Consider the following 15,887-nt stretch of genomic DNA (forward strand, 5'->3'; position numbering starts at 1 on the left):
GCGTCCTCCAACACTGACAAACCGTGAAAACACGACTCATGTTCAAACATTTAGGAATCACCATGCAGGAGATGGTTTCCTAGCATTTAAATCCCATTTTTAAAACACAAATGTCTGTTAACTCTTTAGGCCTATTTCCTCTTCTATTGGAGCTGATTTTCGCATGCAAGTCTTATCCAATACAGCAGCATTGTTTCAGCCACAGCGGCGGGCTTATGAGGGGCCCAGACTCCACAGATAAGCGCATCAGCCATTACCGGGTTCCTCCTTCAGACCTATTAGGTCTTGCAAGGACTTCAAACACCAATTTGTTCTGCAAATAGCCCATTCAATTTGTGCCTGCCAAAGAGAGACACCGCTCTCCCTCTCTGCAGTAATTGAATCTTCAAAAGGGACATTTTCCTCTATTTCTGTCAGGTATTAGAGTGATGAATAGCAAACGGTCATTTGAACAGAAAGAGAGGATACATGTTTATCCATTTTCCGATAGATGCTCATCATGCACCTTGATGATCGCTAGGCTGGAAATTGAATGGCAACGCTGCAGGATCTTCAATAGAGGAATATCAATGGTAAAGCAGACAAGTCATGCGTTGATAATAAGTAAGAGAACTTCCTGAGCACTTGATGAATTGAACTTGTAGTAATCATGTAATTCAGATATAAACACTGATGATATAATGATGCTTGAATGATACGACATTACGTCACAGTGCTATGTGTGTGAAGTAGAGTTCTCAATCTATAAAACCCAAGTTTGGTAAATTGTAACGGAGTACATATTCTGAGGCTTTACAATGAATTTAAGGAGGCTTTTTTTTTTTTTTTTTTTTTTTTTTTAAATCTTCAATATTTTTATTAATTAAATACACCATACTGGAGCAAATGTCTCGGAAAATATCACAAATAAATTTCTCTTTCATTCAGCATTTATATGTTGATGATGGTCTCTACATTACTAAATATGAGCAAGTTTCTTTCCGTTTGCCATGGGTTTAGGTTTGGAGAGGGGAGGAGTGAGGACTGGAGTGCGGAGGATTCAGATGTACTGTAGCCACGCCTCGACAACGACATTTACATGCATACTGTACATACATGGTAGTTTTACAAATACACCAAGAGAGTGTTCATGATTTCTTTTCCACAAAAAGCCACAGATTTCTTTTTTTTTTTTTTTTTTTTTTAAACTCCATCTTTTTCTATATATACCATCAAAGAAAAGAAAAACATTCCCCTTCGACAACACTTAAAATATATAAAGTGGAAACACCATGTTGTTGGGAAATGAGGATAGAAAAGGAAGAGAGGAAAAAAAAAAAAAAAAAAAAAAAAAAAAAATCAAAAAGTCCCAGGTTTTTCCCCCTAAAAATGTCTTGAAACCAAATATGCAGTTGAAAAGCCTGCATCTCTTTAACATCATTAGTCTTTTTTTTCTCTTCCCCTCACTTCAGTCACAACATCCTCTTGTGTGTTACTTAATTTTCTCTTGCTCAAGAGTCCCCTTGGATTGTGATCGCCCCCCCTTTTTAAATTCCAAGGGTTAATGGAGTCCTCAGCGTCCCGTAACAGGTGCATTAAGTGCAAGTATCCGCCCATATTTGGGGAAAAGCCAAGGTTGAAGGCTGAGTGTTTCTGGGTATGGGTTAGCAGAAATAAAAGGTCAGGTAACTGGTAAGATGGGTAGAGGGTTCCTTTGGGGGCAAAGGGCCTGGGGTGCTGCTGATCCACGCCGTCTTGGGTGACAATGAGTAAGGGCTAAAATGAAGGCACACATCCTGCTTCCTGCATGGCTCCCCGTCTAACACACCTGAATAGTGAGAGATACAGAAAAAGATTTTTAAAAACTTTGGGCCATCATTGACAATATCAGTGCACAAATTGCCATCCTGATAAATCAACTTTCCACCAGCTCTACTGTTTGATTTATTGATCAGCCAGGCTTTGAAAAACATCTGCTGTCCCATTTACTTTGCATTAACTTAAAAGTGCATCCATGAAGCGATTCTCTTTGGTATAATTAGAACCACGCTCCAACATAACTGCAGGAGGTGCTCAGTCCTGTGAAACAGAAAAAAAATAAATAATCTTTTCTTCTTTCCTTTTTCTTCTTTTTGATTCTTAGGGGCGATTTACTTTTCCCTTCATCCCTCAAATCACTAGGAGGACTTCAGTCTATTAGTAATTGCAAACTCCTACTTGGGGGCTAATTAAAGTGACTGACGCTGGGAGGGTCTCGCTCCCCTGGGTCAAAGTAGCTCCGTATGAAAGAGGTAATTTGTCTGTTCTGAACAAAGAGATTAGGAAAGGAGCTAGGAAGAAAAGCTTAATAAATGAGCATCAAATGTCCTACGCCGCCGAACGCCGACAACACCAATTATGTCACGGCAAAAAAACACGTGGCACATTATCAAAACAACGGTCAGCAGATAACCCCTGTGTTTTCCGTATGAGTGGTAACTGCTTCATTTTCTCTTTGCTAAACCAGCCTGTGTTTTCATATTCAATCTATGTGCTGCTGTTAGGGATACATGAGCTATATTGATTTTTAGAGCTGTAAATTCTACTGTACGTCTGTCATTTGAGGGCTGTCTACACTCAGGTTTTGGCAAAAAGAAAGGAGAATGTGTGTGTAGGGCTGCAACTAACAATAATTCTCATAGTCGATTAATCTGTTGATTTTTTTTCTCGATTAATCGATTAGTTGTAAAATGTCAGAAAATGGTGAAAAATGTGGATCAGTGTTTCCCCAAAGCCCAAGATGACGTCCTCAAATGTCTTGCTTTGTCCACAACTCAAAGATATTCAGTTTGCTGTCACAGAGGAGAGGAAAAAAATAGAAAATATTCACATTTAAGAAGCTGGAATCAATTTTTTATTTTTTTACTTTTGTCTTAAAAAATTACTCAAACCGACTAATCGATTATCAAAATAGTTGGGGATTAATTTGAGAGTTGACAACTAATCGATTAATCTTTGCAGCTCTATGTGTGTGTGATAGCGTGCTTTCAGCGGCGGGCTGATTCTCCTTTATTTCACCCACCGAGATAACAAAAGCATCCCGAGACCGTTCCCGCTGAGTGATGCGTCTCTTGTTTATTTAATAATTCTCTCTCTCTGCTATAATTAAAGCACCGGGACCAATATTCAGATTGCATTATAGCATCAATAATTCAGCAGTTTTTCACTACAATTGATGTTAGCGCATAAATAAACAATGAGGTCTTATATTTACTACACCAGGCATGCTACAAGAGACATTGGAGGGGGGGGGGGTGTAAGGACTTAAACAGACATTTAAAATTAAGCTAGATAATGCAACGGCTTTCAATTTAAATGTGAGAAGCTCTAAGAGCTGATTTGTAGAAGTGACAAGCCCTTAAAAGGCCTGTGACGTGGAGGCAGTGGGGCTTAATGGAGTTCTACCTCTCTCCTCTACTCACAAAACCACTCAAGGTGAAATGCATGCTCCCAACAATATAATTCCTCTTTCAGTCAGACTCTGACACACTCCAAACACCCCCCCCCCTCCCCTCATATCTCTCGGTGTGCTGTGTGCGCAGACAAGGTATCAATAAAGCTCCTTGTTGTGAGGCAAAAATGATTATATCTCCTGCGGGGGCAGAATGAAGCTATCCTGAAGAATGAAGTTATCCTTCGTATATGATTAGGCCCTCTGTTTTGCTTTCACTGGAGGCATCAAGATCAAATCGAGGGGGGAGCCATGATGACAGCTTCCATGATGTACTGGCTGCTGCAGCTTGCTGTCTGAGTTCAGCCCTTGGGCCCTTGGATACATATTTTTGGCCTTGGGAGTAATAACTTAGTCCAGGTAATCCCAGTCTTGGTGATGCAGTAGTCAAATGCAGTTTTTTTTTTTTTTTTTTTTTTTTTTAAATTTTTTAAAACACTCGCTATTAATGGCAGCGTGCGTCACGTTTTCAGCACAGTTGGAAGTCTGTCTCGGGACAGCAAATAAATTCAAGATGAGTCAAATATGTATCGGCTCATAACAAACAAGAGTATGGCGGACAGCAGTACAAAAGAATTCACGTTTTGTGCCGACGGTTAATGCAGATTTTCTGAGTGCGTGTCCTTCCAACAAGAATGATGGGGGGAAAAAATCCATCTGCTGTCTACAAATAAAATTCATCTCTGCTCCGTAAGATTTAGTATCTGCTGCGTGCCTCGCGGTGAAGTCGAATCGACGGCGCGAATGTAAACGGAGTGAGAAATGTCGCCGGGAAAATTACAGATGTTTTTCTTTCTCCTGCTAATGACTCCAGCTGACTGATGACAAGCTTTTACGGACTGGTACTTTGAAAGCGGTCAGCCTTCTGTCCGTTTTTTAATTCTTGGAAAATGAGACCACAAAGAAGTCCGGAGCGCTCTCCGTCATCATCATCCGACAGACAGCCCCCGCCATGCGTCACTGGTGCAGAGAGAGAGGGATCTTACCTTCTGGTCGGGCAGTAGTGGGTTCGTCTGCAGCGAACTCAAATGGCCGTTGATGAGTGCTGTGGGTCTGTCGTGTTCGCAGAACAGGCTGCCGTTGATGTAGTGAAACCGATCCCCGGGGACGAGCCGGTTCCGGCAGGTGGAACAAGTGAAACACTGCGGGGGGGGGGGAGACACAGAGACGGCCGTTAACTAGGGCTACACAATATATTGTTTCTTTAATCGCCATCGCGATATCAACAGACGCAATATACACACAATGCGAAAGGCTGCGACATATGGGGATACACACTCAGAGAGTTTTTTTGTGTTTGCTGAGAGAAAATATCAGCAGAAAACTGCACTTCAAAATATAACTGTCATTCTTTTGTTTAAGTGGCACTTTTATATTCAGTGTTCATTTTGTTCAATGAAAGAATGCTGGGAAATGATTTCCTTTGTCGTATTTTAGCAGAATACTGAAGGCAGCAGCGATGTAGAACTGAGAACATTTTAATAATCGGTTTATTTTTCGCAAAATATCGCGATATTCAACAACGTTATTGCATATTTTCCTCTTATCGTGCAGCCCGAAACGCGAAATGAACTGGCGCAATAACCCTATCGCGAAAGGCTGCGACATGACGATGAAATAGACAAAACTGACTGTTCTGTTTTTAGTGCTGCCTTTTATATTCAATTCAATGTTAATCAAAATGTTGGAAATTTGTTTTAAATTCAACAAGCAATTCATTGTATTTTAGCAGAATACTGAAAGCAGCAGAACTGAGTACATTTTAACATCTGTTCATTTATCGCGAGTGATATCGTTATCGTGATATCGTTATTGCGATATCCAACAACCTTATCGCATATTTTATATGGTGCAGCGCTACCGTTCACAACCAGGCCCGAGGACTATGAGGCAGTGCTCCAACCTATTATGAATAACACCGTGGAGCTTGTGAACGCAGACATATGTGCACTTCTGCACAACTGTGTGCGCAGGTGTCAGCGGCGGTTAGCAGTGAAAATCCGGGTGAACAGCAATGTAGGGTTTTCCTAATTGCTTTGACTAATTGATTAATGGTTTGGTCTATAAACTGTCAGAAAAATAATGAAATAAAATGCCAATCACAATTGCCTTAAGACCAAGTTAATGTTATCGGATGTCTTGTTTTGTCCGACACACAGTCCCAAACCAAAGCTATTTCATTTACGATCACGTAGAAGACAAAGAGCAGCAGCTTTTACAATCGAGAAGCTGGAGCGAAAGAATGTTTGGTATTTCTGCTTAAAAAAAGAAAAAAATTTTTTTAAATAATAAAAAAGGGGACTTTAACTATGAATCAAATATCAAAATACAGTAGACGCCGATTACATTTCTGTTGACGTTCTGTCGACTGGTTAATCAACTAATTGTTTTAGCCCTTCAGCAATTAAATGATTAGTACAAGTACAATGATTACGGTTTAGAAACTAAACTTTTCGGTCCTTATTTTAAACACTGGGACTGGGAATTTTTTTTGTCATTAATAATTGCTTTAAACTATCATTAACACTGCTCTTCATAGACAGCAGCTCTATGTATACTAGACTCTGTACCTTTGGAGACAGAGTCTTTAGTGTTGCAGCCCCATCCCTCTGGAACACCCTCCCTGCAGAAATCTAAAATGCTACATCCCTGGACATATTTAAAAAACTCCTGAAACACCACCTGTTTACCACAGCCTACAACCTACAACCAACAGTGTCCATGGGTTTCTTGAAAGGCTCTATATTAATAGAAGTTATTATTATTATTATTATTATTATTATTATTATTATTATTATTATTATTATTATTATTATTATTAGTAGTAGTAGTAGTAGTAGTAGTAGTAGTAGTATTATTATTATTATTATGTGCTACTATCTTCAAATTCCAAGACTACAAGCTTGTCAACATTTACTGACCACAAAAGACATATTGATACAAACATGCTAGAAAATGATTGTGTGATATATTCAATTCGGTACAACTGTAATGTAAGGGCCGTTGTAAAGAAAAACACAAGGCCTTAATCTAAGGCTGGGCAATATATCGATATATGAGGCTAGATATCGTCTTTCATTTTGGATATCATGATATCTTTTCCTTGTCTTAAAGGCTGCATCACAAAGTGATGCACTTTTTTTGAACTTACCAGACTGTTGTAGCTGTTCTATTATTTGCCTTTATCCACTTAGTCATTGTATGCACATTAGTGGTGATTATTTATCAAAACTCATATTGTGTTTATATTTTGAGAAAGCACCGATAGTCATCCCTACAATATCACCCCAATATATCGACATCGGTGCGTTGGGTCAAAAATATTGTGATATTTGATTTTCACCATATGGCCCAGCTCTACTTTAATCTTAGTGCATAACATTCTTATGTTATCAAGTTCAAAGCTTTCATAGAGGAAAGAGGAGTTTACCTTGAGGTGGTACACATTGCCCTGTGCCCTCATCACCAGTTCACTGGCTGGAATGGACTGACCACAAGCGCTGCAAGCTCCACTGTTTCCAAATAATCTGAGAAAAAGGGAGGAAGAAGAAGGACAAGAGCAAGTGTTACTATGGAACCCCTGTAGGCATCTTCATAGCTTTAGCCTCGTATAATGGACTGTGGCATCCACACTTCAGGGGCAATTCCAGGATTTTTTAAGTGGGGTGGCACAGAGCGGGAACAATAATCAGTCAGGGTGGAATGGGGTGGGGGGGGGGCATTTTATCAGAATACAGCATAGAAAATCTGCTTGGAAATATTGAATAGGAGAGAACAGCACAATGTAATTATGCTAAATAAACATCACTTTCATTATTCATTTCACTTGTTTTCATTTGAAACAAATTGTATATCTGAATACAATACGTATTCCCTATAGCTATATATCAGTCTCCGACTTTAATTAAAAACCAATTCCAGTGCTAGTTCCATGGTATCAGAATTTTGGATAGTCATCATGGAAACATGAATTGGTCATGTGACAAGGGCTGGGAAGATTGGCAGAACAGGCAGCCAAGTAGACAGTACTCTGATCCAATGGAAATCACAATTGTCAGATTGACAGCAATCATATTTCGGGGGGGGGGGCTTCTAGCCCAGCCCCCACCACACTTGTGTCTACTGAGGATGTGACTGAATGAAGTTGTTCAGTGCAAAGTTCACTATACCCCCCCCCCCCGGTCCATTTCTAACTTAAAAAGGGAAAGCATGCAGGAGGAAAAATAGAGAGGGGGAGAGTAACCGAATGAATAAATAGAATATCATCACAACATTGACAGAGAAATGAATCCTCGAGCACTCTGTACACTCTCCACAAGCATCTATCTAGCACTGAAACTGCATATTACTTCTGGTGCACTTTTTTTTTTTGCAACCTAATAATAACCTGGAACATAAGCAATCAGGACCTAAGAGGATTTGATTGTACAGCCAGGTGGAGACGTACTGCTTTTGCCATTAGGACTCCTGTGAATGCTCTGTCAGTGCCGTGTTTCCATTAGAAACCAGTAGCTACTCGGGTTGATATATAATGTGCATGGGTTAACCTTTTCAATCATGGTGTCAACACTTAGATTTGCTTCTGCTCATCTCTTTCGTCCCTAACCTTCTCTCTCTCTCTCTCTCTCTATAATGAAATGCTTGCTCCAGCTTCCCTTCTATCTTCCTTCTGAGTCCACAATTTAGATTACTTCATCTCGGTGAGCAGCAAACTGAATGAAATTTCGATTTGAGCAGAAAGTAATTTACTGGGATCTGGACCCATTTGTCATCATATCTCACCGGGTGTTTGCTCTATCACTGCACTTTTCCTAAGCAATCAAATAAGACCACGGCATCTGACATGCTCCGGAGAGAAGGGGAGAGAGGGATGGAAAGAGAAAGGGATACGGGGGAGTGGTTAACATTGGTGTGCATGTGTGCATCAGATAAAGTTGTTTGGCTTAAAAAAAAAAAAATTAACAAGAAAAAAGAAACAACGAGGGGAAAGCGCTGTAAGAGTAACATTATTTTTTCTTTTTTTTCTGTTCAGACATTCTTGAGGACAATTTTCCGAAAAGTATTTAACAAATTCACGCCGAGACGGAGCGAGGGAATAAATGCTTCTACCATCCCAACAATAACCTAAGCAGTTGTTAGATATGTTGACGAACAAACAAGCCAGAGCTCTCTGCAAAGGGACACAGAAATGGCTTTCAATAAGACAGCCTAGGCAGAAGCAAATTTTGTCTTAGCATCGTTTGGAAAGGCTCCATCAAAACTCAATTTCAGAAACTAATTAACTGGAGACTGTCGTCCCAACACTGCCAATTCTCTGCTTTCACTGGGACAAACATGATAGTGGAAATGAACATATAGGCCTGTTGCTTTAAGACTCTTGTGCTCAGGCAATCTGTGGAAAAGCAAAAAAACCACACTTTCGCGCATTTCAAAGCCCGCTCAAGAATTCAAACTTTGCTCAAACGGAAAAATATGTTCTTCCGTGTTCATGTTGCATTTATTCCTCGTGGAGTTTCGTCTGCGAGAAAGCTTTTGAGGGGTGTCGAAAAACAAAGACCACAGGACGCTTTCACCACAGCCTTTTTATATTTCACCACAGTGTGGAACTCATAGCAGGATAATTAATTTATCAGGGGATAGCTTTTGATAGTATTTGATTTAAGGAGCCAGAGCCTTTAGGTGCTAAATTAAGCTGCTATATCGGTTTGAACTTGGGCTCTAATGGCCTCCTCTGCCAGTGACCTACAGCACTGAGGTGAAGTAGACAGCCCAGGTCAGTATAATTAAGGCCAAGGGACTGTTTAATTGCAGTGACACATCTGGTTTCAGCTTTTTCCCTTGCTAAATAAAAAGATCGGTGGCTCTTACTATGTTTTTTTGGCAGATGGCTTAATCTTGATTTATCTGTTTTCTTCCCCCATGGATCTGGCTTTGCTACGACCAATGTATTTGATTAAATTAAATAACATACAAAACAAAAAAAAACACATTCTGAGCTGTCTGTTGTCTATCTATATAGGCAATGACTATTGGATTTCATTTCAGCACTGACTGCCAGGTGAAATATAGCATGGCGTGCAGCTAGGCTGTCTGGTAAATGCAGACCTCATTCACCAAGGCCTTTGAGTAGGGTAAAATTACCCCCACAACAATGATTTCTGCAACACAGTCCATTAAAAATGCCTCTCTACATCAGCAGCCAAAGCACCTTAAAAGCACTAGGCCATATTGATACAGAAGCGGGGCTTTGCATAATGGCAAGAGCTGCATTAGAGAAAAGGGTGGAGGGGCCGGGGATGGGGTGGGGTGGGAAGATTGCTAGGATGAGAGAGGGCGCATGTGGATCTGTGTTGTGTATGTGCATGTGTTTTGGGAACAGGGGGATGGGGAGGTGTGAGCATGTGCATGTGTGTGTGTGTGTGTGTGTGTGTGTGTAGGGGTGGAGGGTGGGTGGTGGTGGTGGTGGTGGATCAGCCAAATTACACTTGGTTAATTCAGAGTAACAGATCTGGCCCCAAGTGAATTGAAGGCCTTGAATTAATTCTGTTATGACAAATCAAGATAAACGTTTCCCCTAAATTGCATGCGATTTAATTAATTTCTGAGATCCCGGGTTTTTTTCCTGGCCTAATAGTTCACATTCTCTTGTGCTGTCATAGTGCTTGAGTGGGCAGACTTCAAAGTGATATTAAATAACCAACTATTAGATTTACCTCACACGTTCTATTGGAAAAGTGCCATTTAATTACCTAGGCTTATTCAATTAAAGGGGACAGCATTCTCCCTGAATCCAGCAGCCACAAGTAAATTAATTCTCCCTCTACTAGCAGCCCTCAGAAATAATATCACCTCCAGCTTAAAACAACATGATCCCCGCAGCAAACGCAACTTTGGCTTAAAAGTTTGACATTAAAGCTTTTCGGTGGCAGCGCTTGCATGAAAAAGGAGAGATGGTGCCTGTCTTGTGATGTGTGTGTGAATATTCCTACTTGATTGATGGGAGATGGATATCATCCCAGGCCAGGCATACATCCCATTATGGCTGTGATGCCATGCGTTTCGACTCCTGATCAATCAGATGAGCATTTTCTTATCAGCTGTATTAATATAAGTTTGGAGCTATAAACTTATGCGATATGGGCAGCATGGCAGTCTATCACAAAAAAATGAGTCTGCCCCTTTAAGATGAGTGGGGAGAAACAGCGGCAAATGGCCTTCGTAATAATCCCTCTTCTCTATCTGTCTTTCTCTCCTGCTCTCTCTCAAAAGCCAATTTGGTTAATTAAATGTTTTGTTTGCCGTGTGGCTCTCATTCATTTCGGACACGTCATTGTGAGCGGATACAAGCCAGGGACCAGATCTCATTAGATAAAACCCATCAGGACTAAAGGAAATGGAGGGGGACTATAATTAAAGCATTTAATTGTGTAGACTCACTGTCAGATGTTTTTTTTTTCCCCTGCCACTCCTATCTTTATCTCCACAGAGATCTCGTGGTTCCATAATATGCGTGTTTAGCTCTTCCACCAAGCATGCTCTCATTACAAGTGGGAAAGGTGTATCCACGTTTTCCCCCGTTCCAATTTTAATTACGTTATAGTCCCATTATGAATGAAGTACCCCATTGACTTCCTCATCCTTTTTATGAGGTGGGTGTGAGAGCGCACAGGCACGCTTTAGATTTTGAATTATCCGTGCCGATTCAACAGCAGCGTTGCATGTTCAATGTTGACTGTAGTGCAATTCCATCTTTTAGATTATTAATGCAAAAGAAACAAACTCGGATGCATGGATTTCCATGTGTTTTTAACGTATGAAAACAGAAAGATTCTACTAAAAAAAAACAAAAAAAAACACGTCTTGCATTGATATAAAAATGACCTGAAGTGTTAGAGAATAATAGTCAAAACAGTTAATTATTGGGTTAAAATCAATACCATTCTTGAGCCCCAGGGTGATTCCAGAAAGTATATGAACTTCCAGTAAACTGTGCCTTGTGCCGTCACATCAGAATGCTCTACATTACCAGAATGAGAGTGTCATCAATAAGCTCTGCTTGGGTGTCTGGCACACCTACTAGAATATTTAAAAAGGCTCTCTTTGCTAATTAAATGGGGCTTTTCTGTTATACATATTAAAAAAAAAGACCTACAAATAAAACGATAATCTGTGCCCAACACGAACACTGTACATTTGTCTCGCAGAGCAAACATAAATGTGACAAGACCAATTTTCTGTCCTTCAGTTAACCATGAACAGCAAACAGGACAGACATGCAGATGGTCTGCAGAGCAACTCTTTTGCTTTGTTGCTTAGTCAACATGCCAGCGTGTTTGACCGCTTTCAGGGTAAACCAGGGAGACTTCAACCAGGACACTTTAATGAACACTGATGACGTTAGTACAATTTGAGACACATGCTCTGAAGAAACACACCCAAGCTTGCTGATCATTGCGTGACTAGCCCCATTTTTGTTTGTTTATAACTTGATTTAATAGTGTTTCTTAATATCTTCCAGGACTTTTAAAAAGTGATTTTATCTGGTTTCTGAGAAACACAATTCTCTTGGGGGGGGGAGAAAAAAAAAAAAAAATCACATAAGACGTGACATTTATTATCTTACTTATACCCAACTGTAACAGCAATTGTTTCAGATAATCTGTGGTAATGACGGCCGATGATAATCTCCTGAAAATGAGTGCTAATCTAAAATAATGCATGCATTTTCTCACCTGATATAGTCGTTTCTACAGAGAATCATGCCGCTTTTTGTGTAGCACGACGTGCCGATTTCGCCCAGCTGGGCCTGGCAGCAGGAGCACTTGAGGCATCGGCTGTGCCAGTAGCTGTCCATGGTGTAAAGGAGGAAACGGTCTGCGATTTTGCCCCCGCACCCTGCACACCGCTTCCAGGACAGAGAACCTGCGCCCACGGGTGGTGGCTGGCTGCTGCCTCCGGGATTCACCATTGTCCCTGAAAACAAACAAAACACAGAGAAGAGATGATATTAACAGTCTGCTTGTTGTACACGTCACACCCAGAAAAGTTGCTGTTCACACTTTCACCAGGCAAGTATTGTTTTGTATGCAATTGGGTCAGGACCTGGGATGGGTCACACACGGGGCTATGTTGGATCCCTATACCATACAACAGGGTATTGGATCATGTATGCCACAGGCCACATGTCAATTTATCAATTATCACATTGAAAATTCCAGCCCTTTGAACATCTTGTTCCATCAGCGTGGTCTTTGAATGTCAAAATCGTATCAAAACACAATAACGGATCTCATAAAGGGAACCGTTCAGAGTCCTGTTCTGCTACAAGAGAGCTACGGGTCATTTAGTGAACTAATCTGCCCTTGATCTGTCTCATCCCCGTGCTGTTGCTTCATTGGACCTCTCATGATAAATGTCTGTTAACTGTTAACCCCAGGAGACAAAAGGAACAATTATGCAGCATGGGCTTTTGTTGAGCTGAATTCTAAACAGCACAATACTTCACCACACAATTTCCCTCACTCTATTGCAGTGAATAGCTGGGAGGTGGTGTTTATGGCAAAACACAAAAGGATACTGTATGAATAGGCTGAATCAGAATTGGCTTCAAACTGACATGTGAAACACTTTGCCTTGCTGGCTCTGTGTTTACCAACACTTGGTGCTTGCAGGCCTTCGACCTGAGGGCTGAAGATGATCTGTCCTGCAACTAAAAACCAATATTTAACAGCACCTTAATAGGACACATAGCCAGGATATACCACAATCCACCAGCAATGATTCTAAGTGTTCTAATCGAATGCAACGCAGGCATTTGTTTCACCCACAAAATGAATGTGGGTTCTTTCAAATGTAATCCTCTCCAATTTGGTCAGGCAGACTACATGCCTGGATAAAGCCAAATCTTTGTTGAAAGGCAGGTAGGCTAATTAGAGTTGGGGAGAGGGGAGGGGGGGGGGGGGTGCACACAGAAAAGCATTCAGTAAGCCCATTAGCGATGGCTCTTAGGGACAAACCACAGCGTACCTTAGTGCTGATTAAATCTAAATGGGGATGAATCAAAAAGCCGACCTGAAAGTGACTCCCTGGATAAACAAGACGGACCATCGTCAAGTTTCATTCAGAGAGGAGTTTCTTTTTTTTCCGCTGAGAGATGGAGGGGGCAGGAGGGGAAGGTGAAGAGGAGGGGGGTGGCTTTTAACTTAAATGGGCTAACTCAAGTAATTACACGGGCAGGCAATTTGGGCGCAGAGACCAAGTCATGGAAAGAGAGAGAGAGAGAGAGAGAGAGAGAGAGAGAGAGAGAGAGAGAGAGAGAGAGAGAGAGAAAAAACATATCAGGCAGCCATGTGCTAAAAGGCTGCAGCTTTTTAATGGAAAATAAAAGAAATGTAGCATCACATTGCGGGGTAAATGCGTGAATAGGGGCTAAAGAGGAGGATAATGTCGCAAGAATAACAGAGGCTATCAAATATCACCGCTAGCATTCATGACAGAAAGACACGAGTAGAACCGACGAGGGGCTAGTTTCCAGCGTAAAGCGTACCGTTAGCTATAAATACAAAGAATAAAACAGAAATTTTAGCCATGCAACACAGCTGTAATATCAACGAACACCCACCTCGTTTGTCTCGTTTAAGAGTAATGGTTGTAAAGTTAATGACTTGCAGGGTATGCAGGTAAACAGGCAGGCTATAACAGTCCCAAAAAGTACAGGTAAAAAGCGATACACTATCGCGCGCGGTCGGCCTCCAGCTCCGCGCGACAGCGAACCTCAATGAGGACTTGAGCTCGGATGTTCACTGGCAACAAGCGGAGCGCCGAGCAAATGGAGTTATCAGATAGTATTTCCACTGGATGGTTCCCGTTTTACTGTTGCTGCTTTAGTGTTCTTTTTTTCGCTGGAACAAAAGGAGTCCATTGCAAGGCGTAATTAGAGGTCTACGCGTGCCGTGATGTCCTCAGACCGAAAAGTGCGTGTTTTGGCAAAAGAAAGGGAAAAGAAATAACGAGGCTGGCACAGAGGCTATGATTGACTGTCCTCCGGTCTGCTCTCTGGGTCCCGTTAGCTGCTTGTTCTACATGTGTCGCTGACAGGAAGAAACCTCCAGTAAAAACCCCTTTCGGCCGCGTGACGAAGGCGCCGCCGCAGCCAATCGGCACGCAGTTCATTTAGCAGGAATAACAAATCCAGCCAATCAGGGGGAGGTGAGATTGACTTGGACACGCAGAGAAGGATGGAAACGGAGTAGAAGAGGTGAATGGTAGAGATGGACCGGAGAGGTGCGAAAGAAACGGCGAAGAGACGAGTGTCAAATGTACACGCTTGAAAACAATGAGGATTCAATGCACCAATAAAACCCTTGTAATAGGAGCGTGTGTTCAGTTTAATTAGTTTCAACAATAAATTACGTAATTATCTTCTTTAATCGTACACATGTTCATAAAGGGAGTAATGGGCTGTGATAGCTGAATATTTATAATAAAACTTATGGATCTCCTTTTTGACTGGTTTCATATAGACGCTGACGTTTTTATTTTTTTATTTTTCTAAATACTTGCTTCAATGGCAGCATCCAGTAAGCTGCATTCATCTCACGTCTGAGTTTAATTAGTTGACATTCAATAACTACTTAGTTTACTGAGGGTGACTCCAACCTCTGGGAAATATCAAGGCCTAATAGCTGCGTAGTGGCGCCATCGTCTGTCACTGAAAATAATCGCAAGGCCTGCTGTCGTTTACAACCCCATTAAGCCTCAGGTCATTGGTTTCAACACCTATTAAGGCTAATCTGCAATACCTCGATTTGGCTAAGATCCTTAATTCAACAGTTTAAGTTTCAAAGACAAGATAAACTGGAAGCAATTGCAATACCTAATACAAATAATGTGGTGCTGACATGTTTGCTAACATGATGTCGAAAGAGAAGGTAATTCCTCCTCTTTTTTACTCAGCTTTTACCAAAAGAAAAGCTGAAGTGCTGCAGTGTAGCAACCGTAAATTGTTCTGTGAAAAACAAGCGTTGTCTTGCAGTTTAACTAAAAAAAAGTGTTGCTATTGGAGAAAAGTTGCCTCAGAGGAAAGTAATTTGAGATTCACTGGGTTGACTGGTTTTACATGACAAAACAGCTTCATTATAAGATGCCCCTGGCAGATGTATAAGGATGATCTTTTTCTTTACTTTAATTGTTTAATTATTCCTGCAGCTCCAAAGAGAGTGTGCTGCATCAAGCTGATTTCCCTTTGGCAAAGCCAATGCTACTCCACCTTGGTTTGAGCCACATTCTCTTGACATCCTCATCAAGGCTCTCACTCGCTAGAACAAAAAACCACAGAAGATGGGCGAAGAATATCTTTTCCACCAAAGAATGATTAATTGATATAAATGATTAAAACAGGGGGAAAATATGAAATGGA

At 41.1% G+C, this 15,887-nt stretch overlaps 1 protein-coding gene across 1 annotated transcript; it reads right to left on the reverse strand.

The window, feature by feature from the left end:
* Positions 1 to 1,523: 1,523 nt before the first annotated feature.
* Positions 1,524 to 14,573, reverse strand: lmo4b (LIM domain only 4b). The gene is made up of 5 exons (XM_031318455.2): positions 14,091 to 14,573; positions 12,202 to 12,442; positions 6,900 to 6,996; positions 4,456 to 4,611; positions 1,524 to 1,807 (listed from the first exon to the last, which is right to left on the reverse strand). Exons 2-5 carry the CDS (start codon positions 12,435 to 12,437, stop codon positions 1,799 to 1,801), a joined length of 498 nt encoding a protein of 165 aa, XP_031174315.1. The 5' UTR covers positions 12,438 to 12,442; positions 14,091 to 14,573; the 3' UTR covers positions 1,524 to 1,798.
* Positions 14,574 to 15,887: the final 1,314 nt, after the last annotated feature.

The sequence above is a fragment of the Sander lucioperca genome, chromosome 11 (genome assembly GCF_008315115.2).
Source record: "Sander lucioperca isolate FBNREF2018 chromosome 11, SLUC_FBN_1.2, whole genome shotgun sequence".
In the NCBI taxonomy this organism is placed as follows: Eukaryota; Metazoa; Chordata; class Actinopteri; order Perciformes; family Percidae; genus Sander; species Sander lucioperca.

Bases quoted from the DNA above. Each gene is read 5' to 3' on its own strand.
- lmo4b (XM_031318455.2), bottom strand. From the start codon at position 12,437: ATGGTGAATCCCGGAGGCAGCAGCCAGCCACCACCCGTGGGCGCAGGT. The intron at 6,997-12,201 runs GTGAGAAAATGC...CCTTTTTCTCAG, and splicing joins TGTAGAAACGACTATATCAG to ATTATTTGGAAACAGTGGAG. The intron at 4,612-6,899 runs GTAAACTCCTCT...CCCCCCCCGCAG, and splicing joins GCAATGTGTACCACCTCAAG to TGTTTCACTTGTTCCACCTG.